This window comes from Panulirus ornatus, chromosome 45 (assembly GCF_036320965.1).
Source record: "Panulirus ornatus isolate Po-2019 chromosome 45, ASM3632096v1, whole genome shotgun sequence".
Taxonomy (NCBI): Eukaryota; Metazoa; Arthropoda; class Malacostraca; order Decapoda; family Palinuridae; genus Panulirus; species Panulirus ornatus.
In genome coordinates, this window is record NC_092268.1 from 3,585,833 (window position 1) to 3,601,086 (window position 15,254).

The 15,254-nt window shown below is 43.6% G+C and overlaps 1 protein-coding gene across 2 annotated transcripts; it reads left to right on the forward strand.

Moving 5' to 3' along the window:
- Nucleotides 1-1,754: 1,754 nt before the first annotated feature.
- On the forward strand, nt 1,755-14,957 carry LOC139763011 (glutamate receptor U1-like). Of its 2 annotated transcripts, none has more exons than XM_071688547.1 (12): nt 1,755-1,877; nt 5,252-5,799; nt 5,984-6,129; nt 6,608-6,701; nt 7,001-7,153; nt 7,918-8,065; nt 8,767-8,918; nt 10,515-10,666; nt 11,342-11,651; nt 11,771-11,929; nt 12,848-12,997; nt 13,656-14,957. In XM_071688547.1, the coding sequence occupies exons 1-12, from the start codon at nt 1,799-1,801 to the stop codon at nt 13,815-13,817; spliced, it is 2,253 nt and encodes a 750-aa protein (XP_071544648.1). In that variant the 5' UTR covers nt 1,755-1,798; the 3' UTR covers nt 13,818-14,957. The 2 variants fall into 2 exon arrangements, with proteins under 2 accessions (XP_071544648.1, XP_071544649.1); XM_071688548.1 differs by lacking the exon at nt 1,755-1,877 and adding an exon at nt 3,263-3,357.
- Nucleotides 14,958-15,254: the final 297 nt, after the last annotated feature.

Genomic DNA, 15,254 nt, shown 5'->3' on the forward strand with positions numbered 1-15,254 from the left:
TACCAGGTTAGTCCTGTAGCTACCAGGTTAGTACTGTATCTACCAGGTTAGTACTGTATCTACCAGGTTAATGCTGTATCTACCAGGTTAATGCTGTATCTACCAGGTTAATGCTACATCTACCAGGTTAGTCCTGTATCTACCAGGTTAATGCTGTATCTACCAGGTTAATGCTGTATCTACCAGGTTAATGCTGTATCTACCAGGTTAGTACTGTATCTACCAGGTTAATGCTACATCTACCAGGTTAGTACTGTATCTACCAGGTTAGTACAGTAGCTACCTTAAGTGGTCGAACAAAGTGTGGAAATTATCATCTGTTACGTGGATAATGTAATTGTCGATTTTATCAACAAGTGTGTGTGTGTGTGTGTGTGTGTGTGTGTGTGTGTGTGTGTGTGTGTTGGCTAGACGAGAGGGATGTACGTATTCTAATCATAGATTGTCTATACTGTAGCACTAATGATAATTTGGTTATCTTGAGTTATATAAACTTTACCTTGTAGTGCAATTAACTTAGTGATAATATTCTATGAATCGAGAGTCATTCATTTATGTCAGTTTTATATCAATCAAGCAGCAGTCATATGAAACTGTCATGCTAACTGTATCATCCATGACATATGACAGTGTCAACATGTCATGCTCATTGGCTGAGGAAAAGACGTAGTTTATAACTTTATCACTAAGTTCAAAAGTTCATTCTGTTCAGCCGACATTTCACTGCCAGAAATACTGATTGAAGTGAACTGGAAATTTGGATCTAAAGTTCTGTAATTTACGAGAATATCATTAAGAAGAAGGTCATGAATTGAACTTTATACAACCGTTTAATTCAGGTGAAGTTGGTGTAATTAATGATACACCTGGAAAGTCAAGTGTTAATTGTTAAGTGTATGTCTATGATGTTAGGCTGGGGGATAGTGGGCAATTATCCCCAGCCAGGCCTCGACTCTGGGGTAGTGAAGTTACTGGGGCAAGCACCCCAGACAAGACCTGGGGGAGATCAACTTGAGACAATATATGTACACTAAGTGTAGGATCCTGGGGTTGCTGGGTCCATGATGGACTTATACAGTGTCATGGCTTCTTGCTCCTGTAGGTGAATCTATTGAACACCTGACCCCCCTCAGCTCGTGTTCACAAGTGAGGAACCTCATGTACCCCCATCCCAGGAGAAGGGGAATGTACTTGGAAGACTGTGGCACACGGATGGACTGCCATGGATATGTATATATATATGAATATTATTCAAACGACATTCCCTCACATCTCCACAATATTATTCTTTCATTCAGTTTCTAGCCAAACGTATCATTATGTCTTGGATTAATTTTCCTAATGGACTCTCACTAAGTTATCTTTTCTGCCAGACGTGTTATCTTATCATCAAGATAACCTATCGTCCCGTCGCATGTCTGTGGAAAACTGGTGAACTGGGAAATCTAGAACCTCCAAATTGTTACTGCTCCCTCCAGCTGGTGTGCATGACCCACTGCCTTCCCTCTTCCCTCCAGCTGGTGTGCATGACCCACTGCCTTCCCTCCTCCCTCCAGCTGGTGTGCATGACCCACTGCCAGCCCTCTTCCCTCCAGCTGGTGTGCATGACCCACTGCCAGCCCTCCTCCCTCTTCCCTCCAGCTGGTGTGCATGACCCACTGCCCTCCCTCCTCCCTCCAGCTGGTGTGCATGACCCACTGCCAGCCCTCCTCCCTCACCTTATCATGATGGTTGTAGCATCTCGTCCTCCCACAGGTACTTCACATCATGGACGACCTAATTACTTTCCTGACGACCTATGGAGCGTCACACCTACCGACAAACGCTTCCCATTTTCATGCCGTCAGCGAGCGACCCCACGAGCGAGGAAAATCGAGGTGTGTGTTGGTCGCTGGTGTAACCATCGCAGAATATATCTGTTCTCATTACTGACATCTGCAATGTTGGGATGTGCGTGGTGTATGATCCTAGTGGTTGTAACTTGTATGTGTTGTATGATCCTAGTGGTTGTAACTTGTATGTGTTGTATGATCCTAGTGGTTGTAATTTGTATGGAAGTGGTCATCACAGTGTATGGTGTATTGCTATGTAGGTCAGGCCTGATCCTGTATAATTTCTATCAGTAGAAGTCATGTCGACCGTGTCAGTTTGAGTCATTGATAACTAATCCACTTTTTGGACGACTGTCACTCTGGCGGAAAAGGTGTGGTTGGTCACTTGCCACAGGCAGTGTGGTTGGTCACTTGCCACAGGCAGTGTGGTTGGTCACTTGCCACAGGCAGTGTGGTTGGTCACTTGCCACAGGCAGTGTGGTTGGTCACTTGCCACAGGTAGTCCAAGTTTCTTTCTTGAGAAGATCGTCTCATGTCGCCTCCCTCAGTGTTTGTTGGTAAATAAAGTGGCTCCAACAGTGCCACCAGTGGTGCGTGTGTCGCCCACCTACACTGAACACACCCCCACCCATGTACACACGGGGGGGGGGGGGCCCTCGGATCATCTTGAACACCTGAACTGGTGGTTCAAGGTCATTCGTGTGGTTGACATAACGAATGGTCGTAATGGTAGTTGATAGGTCGCCTCCACACGTGACCCTCAGACACATTGTTGTCACTGACACCCTCAGCCACCTACCCTCAGCCATTAGCCTCAGCCACTAGCCTCAGCCATTACCCTCAGCCACTAGCCTCAGCCACCAGCTTCCCTGCATGTAGTAACAGCATGGTCACACAGCTGGACCAGCCCCTCAGCCTCCTGGTGTGAGGAGGTAAATAATATAAACAATCTAATATCCTAAGATTCAATGAAATATAAACAAAAAATATTTTGACACATTTTAAAGTTTTGTATAAACAATGAAGAATTGGAATATTTTTTCGTAAAAGGTTCAGTAAACACAGAATTTGGGGCTTTAGTGAAATAACTAAAGTCGTCATTTATGTGTATTATCAAGTGTCATCATATGTACTAAGCCATCTTGTGATAGATCAAATAGAAATAAAGATAACTGAATAAAGATGACCCACCATGGTGTTAATTGACTACAAGTGAACAATTGGTGATTCTTTTAAGCTAATGAAATTCACGAAGTTTATAGGAACGGCGAACTTGACTATGTACTTAACATGTACAACCAGAGCAGTAAGAATATTTCATGGTTGACATTAAAGGGTTTTGATGTGATTGGCTCGACAAGAGGGGGTAATTCCTGTACTGGTAACACTGTCTGTAGCATGTATGAGGTACTAGTGCGGGTGTGGCAAGACTGGCTCGTCATAATAACACTTGCGGTGATTACCTGAACAGTGAACCACTCACTGCTTCCTCCCTCTCTCTCTCTCATACAGCAACTGGACACTGGTAAGTGAACACATATATCCAGTGATATCTTCATGAACTACATCACATACTGACATACATATATACATGTTGAGTTCTGTTCTTACGTAGAATCAAACGACTGTTTTCAACATTTCCTCCTTTTCTCAAACAAGATAGAAATCATTTGTGGGTAAGATGGGGTCAGATAACTTCACTATACTTTCCACAATGTAGTAACTTGTCTTCATACATCCAGTGACCCGACCTTTAACTGTATGGTTCATACACCCGTTCGACATCTACATGGTTCATACACCCAGTGACCCCTCCTCATCTACATGGTTCATGCCCCAGTGAAGCTAATACGTCGTCAAATTATACATCATTTTGGACTAATAGATATATAGACAGATAGACAGAGAGATAGATTCTCGATTTTTGAGTCACTGAAGCCGCCTCGACCCATCACCAGCTGATCATAGTCGGGTTTAGTGTTTCGAATCGTTTCGTTATCTTCCAGAACTATGATTAAGTCTGCGTCAGAATTACACCCTCCCACCCTCCCTTGCCAGGTTCCTGTGTTAGTTATATTTACTATATCATTATGGCTATGACCGCCTCTCCTTCCTTCCATGTCTGTATGTTCTCATCGTCTCAATATACATTTGTGTCTCACGTATGATATTCAACTTTCGTTTTCTTCCTCTTCTTCCTCTTCCTCCTCGCACTTGATAATGAGTCATCTCTCAGTCATGGTTGATATGGTTGAATTACCTCTGTGATAACACTCTCTACAATTATCTCGCCGGCTTCGCTATGAGTACATTTAAGAATGTACAGTGTGGAGCTGGTTGATGAAATGGTACCTAGTTTAGGTTAAGGTATTATATGTTAATGATATGGTATTGAATTGGACTTTCATATGCACGTGATATCATGGCTAACAAATACAGACGCGTCTTATCTATATTTCATCCCATACACTAGTTGTTTTAATGTTTTGGTTTCTTGTACGCAAATTTCTATATGATTTCTAGTTTTCCTCTGTTCTGAGTCTTGCCATGTAGAAGCAATCGTCTCCTCATATAATTTACGTCATGACACAAGATTTACTCTGTTCAACCCATTTACATCCATTTACATTTACTGTAAGTTATCTCGGGTTGATTTACGTTTCTGTCTTTCGAAAATTGCTTTCATCTTCACTGAGTTTGATCTGGAACTTTACCTGGGCAAAATAACTAGACTATAGTGAAAACATGTCACAAAAGTCTCTGGAAATTCAATTTTGTTTTATAATCAAAACGTAAATATATACGAAAGAAGGAGAAAAGCATTGATGCCTCTTAATTTCTCGTTCTTCTGTTAAACTTTCTAAAGTTACCAACTGGACGTCCTTATAGTTTTGTTGTATCTCTTGGCGCCTGAGGAAAATAGTAGAACTTTTCTCGAGTGGTATATCTTTCTTGCATTTTGTTAAACTTCAACTCCATATTGTAGGAAGAATTGTAAGATCTGATATTCGATCCTACGTGGATGTCAGTTCACGTATGCTGGAAATACCTACAATATAGGGTTCCAAACGATCAACTCTGGCCATAATGGTCGTTCACTCATTTAACACAAGCAACATGAGACGGGAGGGGGATATGTCGTACAGTATGAGACAGGATGTTGCAGTGTGAGACTGGATGGGACAGTATGAGACAGGATGTTGCAGTATGAGAGAGGATGGGACAGTATGAGACAGGATGTTACTGTATATTGATACATATAACTCAGCCCCTTCACCATAACTCATGGGTCTGACGAATGGGTCAGTGACTTCACCCTTATGGGTCAGGTCAAAGGTCAGGTCGTCATTCCTAATGGTCGTGATGAAGGGTCGTACTGTGGTGGTGTTTGTGAGGTTAACGAAGAATGTATACACCAGGTTTCAGCTGGAGTTGGTCTGAGGTGAGACTGGAACACGTGATGGTGACGCAGCTGGTGATGATGATGGTGACCCTGACCTGGGCAGCTGGTGCGTGGGGCTGGGCTGTGACCCGTGACACATCCTGCGTGACACGACCCACTGATGGGTCCACTGTGGCCGACCCAGACCAAGAAGGTTGTCTGATGGTTGTTGACAACAAGAGGACATTATACAACAACCTGAGTGATCCTCACTCAGGACGTGAAGTGGTTTATGCTCATCAGGACGAAGCAGATGGCAGCGTAGAGGAGAAGGTCTTCGTGGGTCCGCCAACACGAGAAATGTGGAGGCTGAAGCGACCCGGAGGTGAGTCTAGCCAGAGGAAGATGTGGTCCGGTCCAACAGCTTCTGTGAGGGTGAGGAGCGAGGCGAGGTGGTTGAGCCAGGTGATGGTGAGTGTAGTACGGCGGGAGATGAAGCAGTGTGACCTGGTTGTGGCTTATGATGATGGCTACAGGGACCTGGTTGTGGTGGAAGACCTCCTCCAGCTGCCCAACCCTCGACAGGTGAGTGTGGACAGCAGGGGTTCATCTGTCCTGTTTCTTACATCATGAGAGACTCGATATGTAGTGTTGATTGGGCTGATCTGCCACCAAATACCCACTCTGATTGTGTTGACGAGTATTGGAGAGTAGATACTGCTCCTCCTCAACCTCATTAACGTAAGTATACAGGTAGTGTACTCATCAGGTGGTGAACGTGAGGACGACCGACGACCTGCTGTGGGTCGTGTGGGTGTCGTTGGGTTGTCGTGCTTACCTGTTTCTCTTAGACGACCCAGGACCACTCCTCACCTTCGTCAACATACATGACGACCACTGGCATTACCATGGCAGGTGAGGGAGCTGTGGTTTCGGTGCATTACACATGACAGGTAGAGAATGAATGTGAGTAGATGTGGCCTTTCTTCGTGTGTGATCAACTATGAAAAAAATATGTATATATTCTTCTACATATAGGCTCAGCGTTTAAGGTAGGCATATACTGAAACCTAAGATTTTATTCCATTGCTTTATATGAGTTAGAAATAAAAAAGTTTATCTCATTCTGGTCACTTATCATCACCCCTGATTTACATGTCTGTGTAGCAACTGTGACACACACAAGAGTATTATCCAACTAAACGTTTTCTTTTCAGGAATAACTCTGACACTGGTGTAAAGGAAGAAATTATGCAGTTCTTAACCTATTGAGTTTTCCAGTGACCTAGCAGTAACTGTGGAACAGTTCTTTGAATATTCACACATCATTTTGATGTTCACATCTTATGGAGAGTATGCACATTAATTCATATTTTATCGATACCTTCCTCAGGTACGTATTTGTAGGACTCAATATACAACAGCTGGAGGATCTAGCTGTATCTAAAAAAGGCAAGAAGACCGAGCATTTAGTGGGAGCAGTTAAGGTAACTATTGCACACTAGCGTTAGTTTTATGTTTTGACAAAAACCATAGTCTACCAAAAAGTTTTTCGTTTTTTATGAAGTCTTATTAAGAGAAAACGAGTTTATTTAAGCATAAACCTAAGTAGATTGAATAAATTCCGCGCAACAAAATGCCTCAAGAAATAGATTTAATATTATGGAATCGCAGTGTCAGTAAACAGTAGAAGAGTTCTACAATAAGTAGTTGGCTTCATACTTATAGATAAGGAGGAGGTTTGTGAATGAGCCAGTCTTACAGTAGTGCACGTTACTGCCTACAGTCTAGCAACGAAGGGGAGTGGTTTTTCTACATGAACCTGCTGTACTGGGGTCGAGGAATTGAGCGCATCGCTACATGGCGGCGAGACAAGTTCACCTCACAAGTTGACCTCTTCCCTGACAAGCTGTCTGACCTCCGGGGAGCCGTTCTTAAGGTAAACTGTCTGTGGTAATACCACGGTGACCTTCACAACCCAAGTATATGGCAAGTTATTATAATGCCTACAACATATTTCTCACGGCCATTGACTTTAATGAATAGATTTTGTGAATAAAAGTTCTTAATACAATACACTCAACAGTAAGACCTGCAATGTAAATCACATTGATTAGAATTGACTAATCTTTGTTATGATAATGTGTCAGTTGTCCAAGTGAGCTGCAGTCAACATAACCTCGACCAGTGGTAAACATCTGGCTGCTGCTTCCCACGGTTTCTTTGAGATCCGCAAAACGAGGATTGACCGTTATAACACATTTCTTCTGTACAATGATAATGTTCACTTATCTCATTTTTTGTCTTTCTCTCTTCATAGAACCTTTCCATCTTTAAGAGCGGCGTCTACCCATGTCTGAAAATGAAAATAATCCTTTTTTCTTTTCTTTACATCTATTACTTTGCATCCGAGATGGTCCTGAGTGTAGCTATGTTGACAATCCTTTATATAGAGAATGAATACTGGGGAATGTTTGTTATTGTGTTGGAGAAGGTAGATTGGACATGTTGTGATACTTGACCTGGTCTTGACCTGGTTTCGGAGGTCCCAAGTCCTGACTTGACCTGGTATCTGTGGTATTTCCCCGAGTTCTGACCTGCCCCCGTTGTCTGGTACCTTCCAGGTCTGACCTGACCTGACCTGGTGTCTGTTTTTCATTCCCATTTCCTGATGTGAACCTTGTGTCTGTGTTACCCCCACAGGTCCTGACCTTCGTGTGGGAGCCAAGTATCTTCTACTTCAGGACAGAAAACGGGACGCTCCTCTTCCGCTATGGTGTTGACATTGACCTGACCAAGACCTTGTCTCACGTCCTCAACTTCACTATACAGTTTGAGGAACCGCCCAACGGTAAAAGGCTCATGACCCCCGTCCTGGACACGTACCATACACAGCCACAATAACCTAACCTAACCTAACCTAATTATAGACACATTATAGCTGCTGATAGATTTGATAGTTTTCAGTATATCTTAAGATATTTCCCCATGATGTTGTCACACACACACACACACACACACACACACACACACACACACACACACACAGACACACACGTCAACAAACTGGCTAATCATAACCATATGATCATCATGTACCAGCCATGTGTATATGATCACAAGGTTTCCACAACAGTTGTGATTAAACTATTTATGTTACGATCACAGAAGGTCACACACTGATGGAGATCAAGAAAAAAAATATAAGACATAATGAAGAACAAATAACACAACTCGACTTTATAATGTTATAATTTCTTAGACTCACGCACCACATTTTCCATTCACAATATGTATCAAATCCTTGTTCTGTTCAGAGAGAGCCCAGCCCTCGGGCAAGGTTGTAGAACCAGGAAAAGCAAATTTAGAATCTCCAGTGATTGTGAATTTAGTAGTGAAGCAATAGCAGTAAAGTAACAGTAACAATAACAGTAAAGTAACAGTAGTAAAAGTGGTAGTGACAATGTTGTTGTTGTGTGTGTGTGTGTGTGTGTAGGTCATACCATGTAGGCTTGACCTGTGTTACCCAACACCTCTGAACCTTGACCTCAGACGAGCGATGGGGCAGACTGACAGAGAACGGGAGCTTCACTGGCCTCCTGGGTCAGGTCAACCGGAGCCAAGCTGACGTGGGGGTTGCCAACCTTTATGTGCCACAGCGACAGGTCAACATCATCGAATACTCAGCACCTTACGACACAGAGGTAAGACCATGTTTATGTTTACTTACGACACAGAGGTAAGACCATGTTTATGTTTACTTACGACACAGAGGTAAGACCATGTTTATGTTTACTTACGACACAGAGGTAAGACCATGTTTATGTTTACTTACGACACAGAGGTAAGACCATGTTTATGTTTACTTACGACACAGAGGTAAGACTATGTTTATGTTTACTTACGACACAGAGGTAAGACCATGTTTATGTTTACTTACGACACAGAGGTAAGACCATGTTTATGTTTACTTACGACACAGAGGTAAGACCATGTTTATGTTTACTTACGACACAGAGGTAAGACCATGTTTATGTTTACTTACGACACAGAGGTAAGACTATGTTTATGTTTACTTACGACACAGAGGTAAGACCATGTTTATGTTTACTTACGACACAGAGGTAAGACCATGTTTATGTTTACTTACGACACAGAGGTAAGACCATGTTTATGTTTACTTACGACACAGAGGTAAGACCATGTTTATGTTTACTTACGACACAGAGGTAAGACCATGTTTATGTTTACTTACGACACAGAGGTAAGACCATGTTTATGTTTACTTACGACACAGAGGTAAGACTATGTTTATGTTTACTTACGACACAGAGGTAAGACCATGTTTATGTTTACTTACGACACAGAGGTAAGACCATGTTTATGTTTACTTACGACACAGAGGTAAGACCATGTTTATGTTTACTTACGACACAGAGGTAAGACTATGTTTATGTTTACTTACGACACAGAGGTAAGACCATGTTTATGTTTACTTACGACACAGAGGTAAGACCATGTTTATGTTTACTTACGACACAGAGGTAAGACCATGTTTATGTTTACTTACGACACAGAGGTAAGACCATGTTTATGTTTACTTACGACACAGAGGTAAGACCATGTTTATGTTTACTTACGACACAGAGGTAAGACCATGTTTATGTTTACTTACGACACAGAGGTAAGACCATGTTTATGTTTACTTACGACACAGAGGTAAGACCATGTTTATGTTTACTTACGACATAGAGGTAAGACCATGTTTATGTTTACTTACGACACAGAGGTAAGACCATGTTTATGTTTACTTACGACACAGAGGTAAGACCATGTTTATGTTTACTTACGACACAGAGGTAAGACCATGTTTATGTTTACTTACGACACAGAGGTAAGACCATGTTTATGTTTACTTACGACACAGAGGTAAGACCATGTTTATATTTACTCTGAGGGTCTGTCTGTGTCCAGCCAGGCCTGTTGTATGGTTGGTGTTGCCAGTGTTGTACGGTGGAATGGAACTCGTCATGGTTCTGGGTGTGGTACCCCTCTTGTATTATCACTTTTCACAGGAAGGAATATAAGGAGGCAAAAGCGGGTTCACCCAGTCAGAGGGTTGCCCACTATGGCGGATCAGGCGAGCAGGTGTTGACGCTGTATATCAGAGCAGTGTGGGTCCTCACATTCCCGTCAGAGCAGTGTGGGTCCCCACATTCCCGTCAGAGCAGTGTGGGTCCCCACATTCCCGTCAGAGCAGTGTGGGTCCTCACATTCCCGTCCCGTTTTCTTGGACACAGTCAAGTTGTTTCCTGGTGAGGTCGGAGCCGCCCCTGCCCAGGTGGCAAGCCCTGGCCTTCCCCTTCCAGAAGTGGACGTGGCTGGCTATCCTGGCGTGTCTGGTCACATCCGGGCCACTCCTCTACCTGCTGGTCCTGGCAGCAGCCACCTGGTGAGTCTTCCAGACACCTGCACTCTTGTGGTTGACTGCTTACATCCTCGAGACACTTCAATAGATCAGTGTTATCTAATGTCAACCTCTGATATGATATAGGGTAGTGGTGAAGTGATATGGGGTAGTGGTGAGGTGATATGGGGTAGTGGAGATGATATGGGGTAGTGGTGTGGTGATATGGGGTAGTGGTGAGGTGATATGGGGTAGTGGAGATGATATGGGGTAGTGGAGAGATGATATGAGGTAGTGGAGATGATATGAGGTAGTGGAGAGATGATATGAGGTAGTGGAGATGATATGAGGTAGTGGAGAGACTGAAGTCTCGCCTCTGTCTCGTCCTTCCTCAAAATATCTCTCGAGGACGTAACATGTCAACCACAAGACCAGTTTTACGTCTTGAGTGACAGTTCTTCTGTAACACTACAGTCACAATCATACAGGGTTGTTACATACAGTCACAATCATACAGAGTTGTTCCATACAGTCACAATCATACAGGGTTGTTTCATACAGTCACAATCATACAGGGTTGTTTCATACAGTCACAATCATACAGGGTTGTTTCATACTAACACCAACAGAGTAAGTACTTGCTGGTGTTGTAAGTACAACATTGTCTCACTCACATCTTCCTACATCTACTAACGTGACCTTCTTAACCCCGCCCCTCAGTGGTCAGGAACTGGTCAGGTTACAGACGCTGACCTCCACCTGCTACTACACCTTCGCAATGCACTTCAGCGAACCACAGATCCAAGTCCCGCAGATGACCAGCACTCGTGTGTTCGTCATGTTCCTGTGGTTGTACACTATGATCCTAACCATCGCCTACTCCACTAACCTGACAGCTTTCATGGTGGTGAGTAAACAGCCAGCCACCATCAACACCATCAAGGAACTCCATGACTCTGACCTCACTGTAGTCGAGATTGGAACCTTCTATGAACACCAGTTAGCTTCAGCCAGCGACCCATACCTCCAGGTCAGACGCTCACATCACCCAGACATCAACCATCATTGTTGTGGTCTTAACTACAGTGTAAAAAAATGGTAATAAATGACTTGTGTTAGTGTGATTAATACATAGTGGCCATCTTACAGGGCCTTACCAAGAAGTTCGCAAGGTACAAAACACCAGAGGAAATATTCTCACTTATTCTGGAGGGCAAAGTGGCATACTTACACAACCGGGGTTACCAGGAGTTCGTCAAGGCCAACAAGTTGAGCAGCAGGGGCGTGTCCAGGGTCAGGATCATGAAGGTTAGTCTAGCGGCAACACGGGGTCATGATGGCCAGGTGTAGAGCAACACAGGGTCATGATGACCAGGTGTAGGGCAACACAGGGTCATGATGGCCAGCTGTAGGGCAACACAGGGTCATGATGGCCAACTGCAGGGCAACACAGGGTCATGATGGCCAGCTGTAGGGCAACACAGGGTCATGATGGCCAGGTGCAGGGCAACACAGGGTCATGATGGCCAGCTGTAGGGCAACACAGGGTCATGATGACCAGCTGTAGGGCAACACAGGGTCATGATGAATAGTTGCAGGGCAACACAGGGTCATGATGACCAGCTGTAGGGCAACACAGGGTCATGATGGCCAGCTGCAGGGCAACACAGGGTCATAATGACCAGCTGTAGGGCAACACAGGGGTCATGATGGCCAGCTGCATGGCAACACAGGGTCATGATGACCAGGTGTAGGGCAACACAGGGTCATGAATGTCGAGACATCAAAACAAGTTACTCAAACCAAACCCACATACGGGGATGAATTAGTACATAATGGAGTATTGATCACTTCCTACACTTATCATTAATCATTATGACCAAACAAAGACTTAAATTCGACTGTAATGTGTTTAACGATGAAACGGGAATGACTGGGAAGTACAGAGATTTACGCAAACTTGTAATTTGTGAAGGAATGGCTGAGTGTATAGATAATATCTTGTATAGATCGTATATTTTCTTGTCTTCCACACTAAACATCATGTTATCCTCACATCTCCTCCTCACTTCGTTTGGCAGTTGTTCATCTAGATTAATTTTCAGCTACAGTACAGGAACGAGACCAGTTTATACCTTCTGTAGTGACGTGATGAGGAGGGATGTGAGTCGACCAATGTCAGCGTTGCCACAAAAGTGATGTTAATCAGTACCAGTGATCCCACAGGAGTGCTTCGCGCCCTACAACATCGCCATGGGTTTGCAGCGTCACTCACCCCTCAAGCGGAGGTTCGACCAGGTCATCGGATGGATCCAACAGAGCGGTATGATCAGGCACTTCTTCATCCAGTCCCTCAGACGAGCAGCTTCCACCAAGGTAAGAGACTCCATAGTTTTCGTAACGATAGAGTCCCCATCCAGCCAGTGTTACAGCGGCCCACGTCTGCTGAGGTGAGTAGGAGAGGCTGGAGACAGTGGCCCACGTCTGCTGAGGTGAGTAGAGAGGCTGGAGACAGTGGCCCACGTCTGCTGAGTATGAGAGGCTGGAGATAGTGGCCCGCGTCTGCTGAGTGTGAGAGCCTGGAGACAGTGGCCCACGTCTGCTGAGGTGAGTACAAGAGGCTGGAGACAGTGGCCAACGTCTGCTGAGGTGAGTATGAGAGCCTGGAGACAGTGGCCCACGTCTGCTGAGGTGAGTATGAGAGCCTGGAGACAGTGGCCCACGTCTGCTGAGGTGAGTATGAGAGCCTGGAGACAGTGGCCCACGTCTGCTGAGTGTGAGAGGCTGGAGACAGTGGCCCACGTCTGCTGAGTGTGAGAGGCTGGAGACAGTGGCCCACGTCTGCTGAGGTGAGAGTGAGAGGCTGAAGACAGTGGCCCACGTCTGCTGAGGTGAGAGTGAGAGGCTGAAGACAGTGGCCCACGTCTGCTGAGGTGAGTACAAGAGGCCATTCATGTTATGTATGAGGCTGGGTGTCATACATGATATACGATGTATAAATGTATGCTGAGTTCAGTTTGTTTACCTGGTCCAGGAGTACAGTGGTGATGCTGGTGACGTAATGATGAGTCTGGCAGGTGAGGGTGGAGTGATGGCCCTCACCTTACACCACCTGCAGGGTATCTTCCTCGTCCTCGTCATCTTCTGGATCATCTCACTCATCGTCTTCTTGATGGAGAAAACCTTCTCTAAATGATCAAACAGCAGCGTCCAGACGTGCACTCCAGCCCGCACAATGTTGTCACACACACACACACACACACACACACACGGCCATTAAGTAATATTAATGTTGTATGAGGAGGTTTTCCGCATTCTGTGACTCAGGTGTGAGACATGGCTCTCTGCATCATCTTCCGCCATTATTCCATGCCTGAATAATTCAATATTTTCGATACTTATGTATGATACTTAAAGATATTCTCTATGTAATATAATAAATGTTGGAGTTCTGTTTCATTTCACAGAAAATCAACTTCGCAAAACCTATTGTCAAACATGATGTGACTGGCTTGATTTGATATCTGAATATTTCTGGCTCAATACTACATCTTTTATATATATGCCTTTATTGATGTAAATACCTACATGCTCTCATACACACATGAAAGTACATATGATAGTTTTAAGTAAATACTGACACAATTTACAAATTTACTTTAGTTAACTATAAATCTAAACCATTTTCTTTTATGCATATTAACAGAAAATGTATTTTTTGAGCGGTACACTATAGTTGATAGAATTGTCACTAAATGTTTTAGAATCCAATTGCTTGATTATCTAAAAATGTCTTATAGATTGCAACCTATTTTCCAAATGGCTATGCAGGTTTTTATTGTAACATATATTTATTTATGAACAGTTGAATAACGATTTTTTTGCCTTATATCCTAATCCATGTATCGTCTAACTTGTTAGCGAAATATTGTTGTCATTTGCCTTTGGCCGTCCGTCAGGGACTGCAGATGGAGTTCTGCCTCCACCTCAACCTGTTAATATGCTAAAAAGACAACAGGCAGACTAGAAGAGATGACTGGATAACCCAGTAGACTAATGGAATGTAACAAGCTATTAACGAAACATTCTCGATATTTGACTTTGTGCGAAGCAAATTTTCAAAAAGATTTTTATCTAAGGTAAAATAGTTTCGTGTGTAATGCATTAGGAAACTCCTAATAACTTCAGAAAGCGAGATTGTTTAGTCTTGTCAGTTCACGTTGTACCAATGTTACATGACGTGTGGTCTTGGTACCTAATGAAGTAACGTCAGCTGGGTCAGGTCAGCACCAAATTCACCTTACAGCAGCTGGTATATGTTTTCATACTCTAGAGTTAACCTAGTCTATCTATATTGTCTTTTATTATCCAAAAACTTGTGTTATTCTTAAATCAAACTATAATGATATCCATTCTGTTGCTGCATCCACAAAGAGGATTAAAGGGTTGTAGTGTGAGTTAAGGATGGTTAAAGATCATACAGCTAGGGTAGTAGACGCCTAGTTCTGCTGTTACACCCGTAACAACTGTAACTAATGTGTGGAACTAGTTCTGCGTGGATCTATGGGCGTGTATGTCGCATCATGACTCTAGATGTTAGATCTGCAGTGCATCATGTACCCTAGCAACCCTG

Bases quoted from the DNA above. Each gene is read 5' to 3' on its own strand.
- LOC139763011 (XM_071688547.1), top strand. From the start codon at position 1,799: ATGGAGCGTCACACCTACCGACAAACGCTTCCCATTTTCATGCCGTCA. The intron at 1,878-5,251 runs GTGTGTGTTGGT...TGTATACACCAG, and splicing joins CACGAGCGAGGAAAATCGAG to GTTTCAGCTGGAGTTGGTCT. The intron at 5,800-5,983 runs GTGAGTGTGGAC...TGTACTCATCAG, and splicing joins AGCTGCCCAACCCTCGACAG to GTGGTGAACGTGAGGACGAC.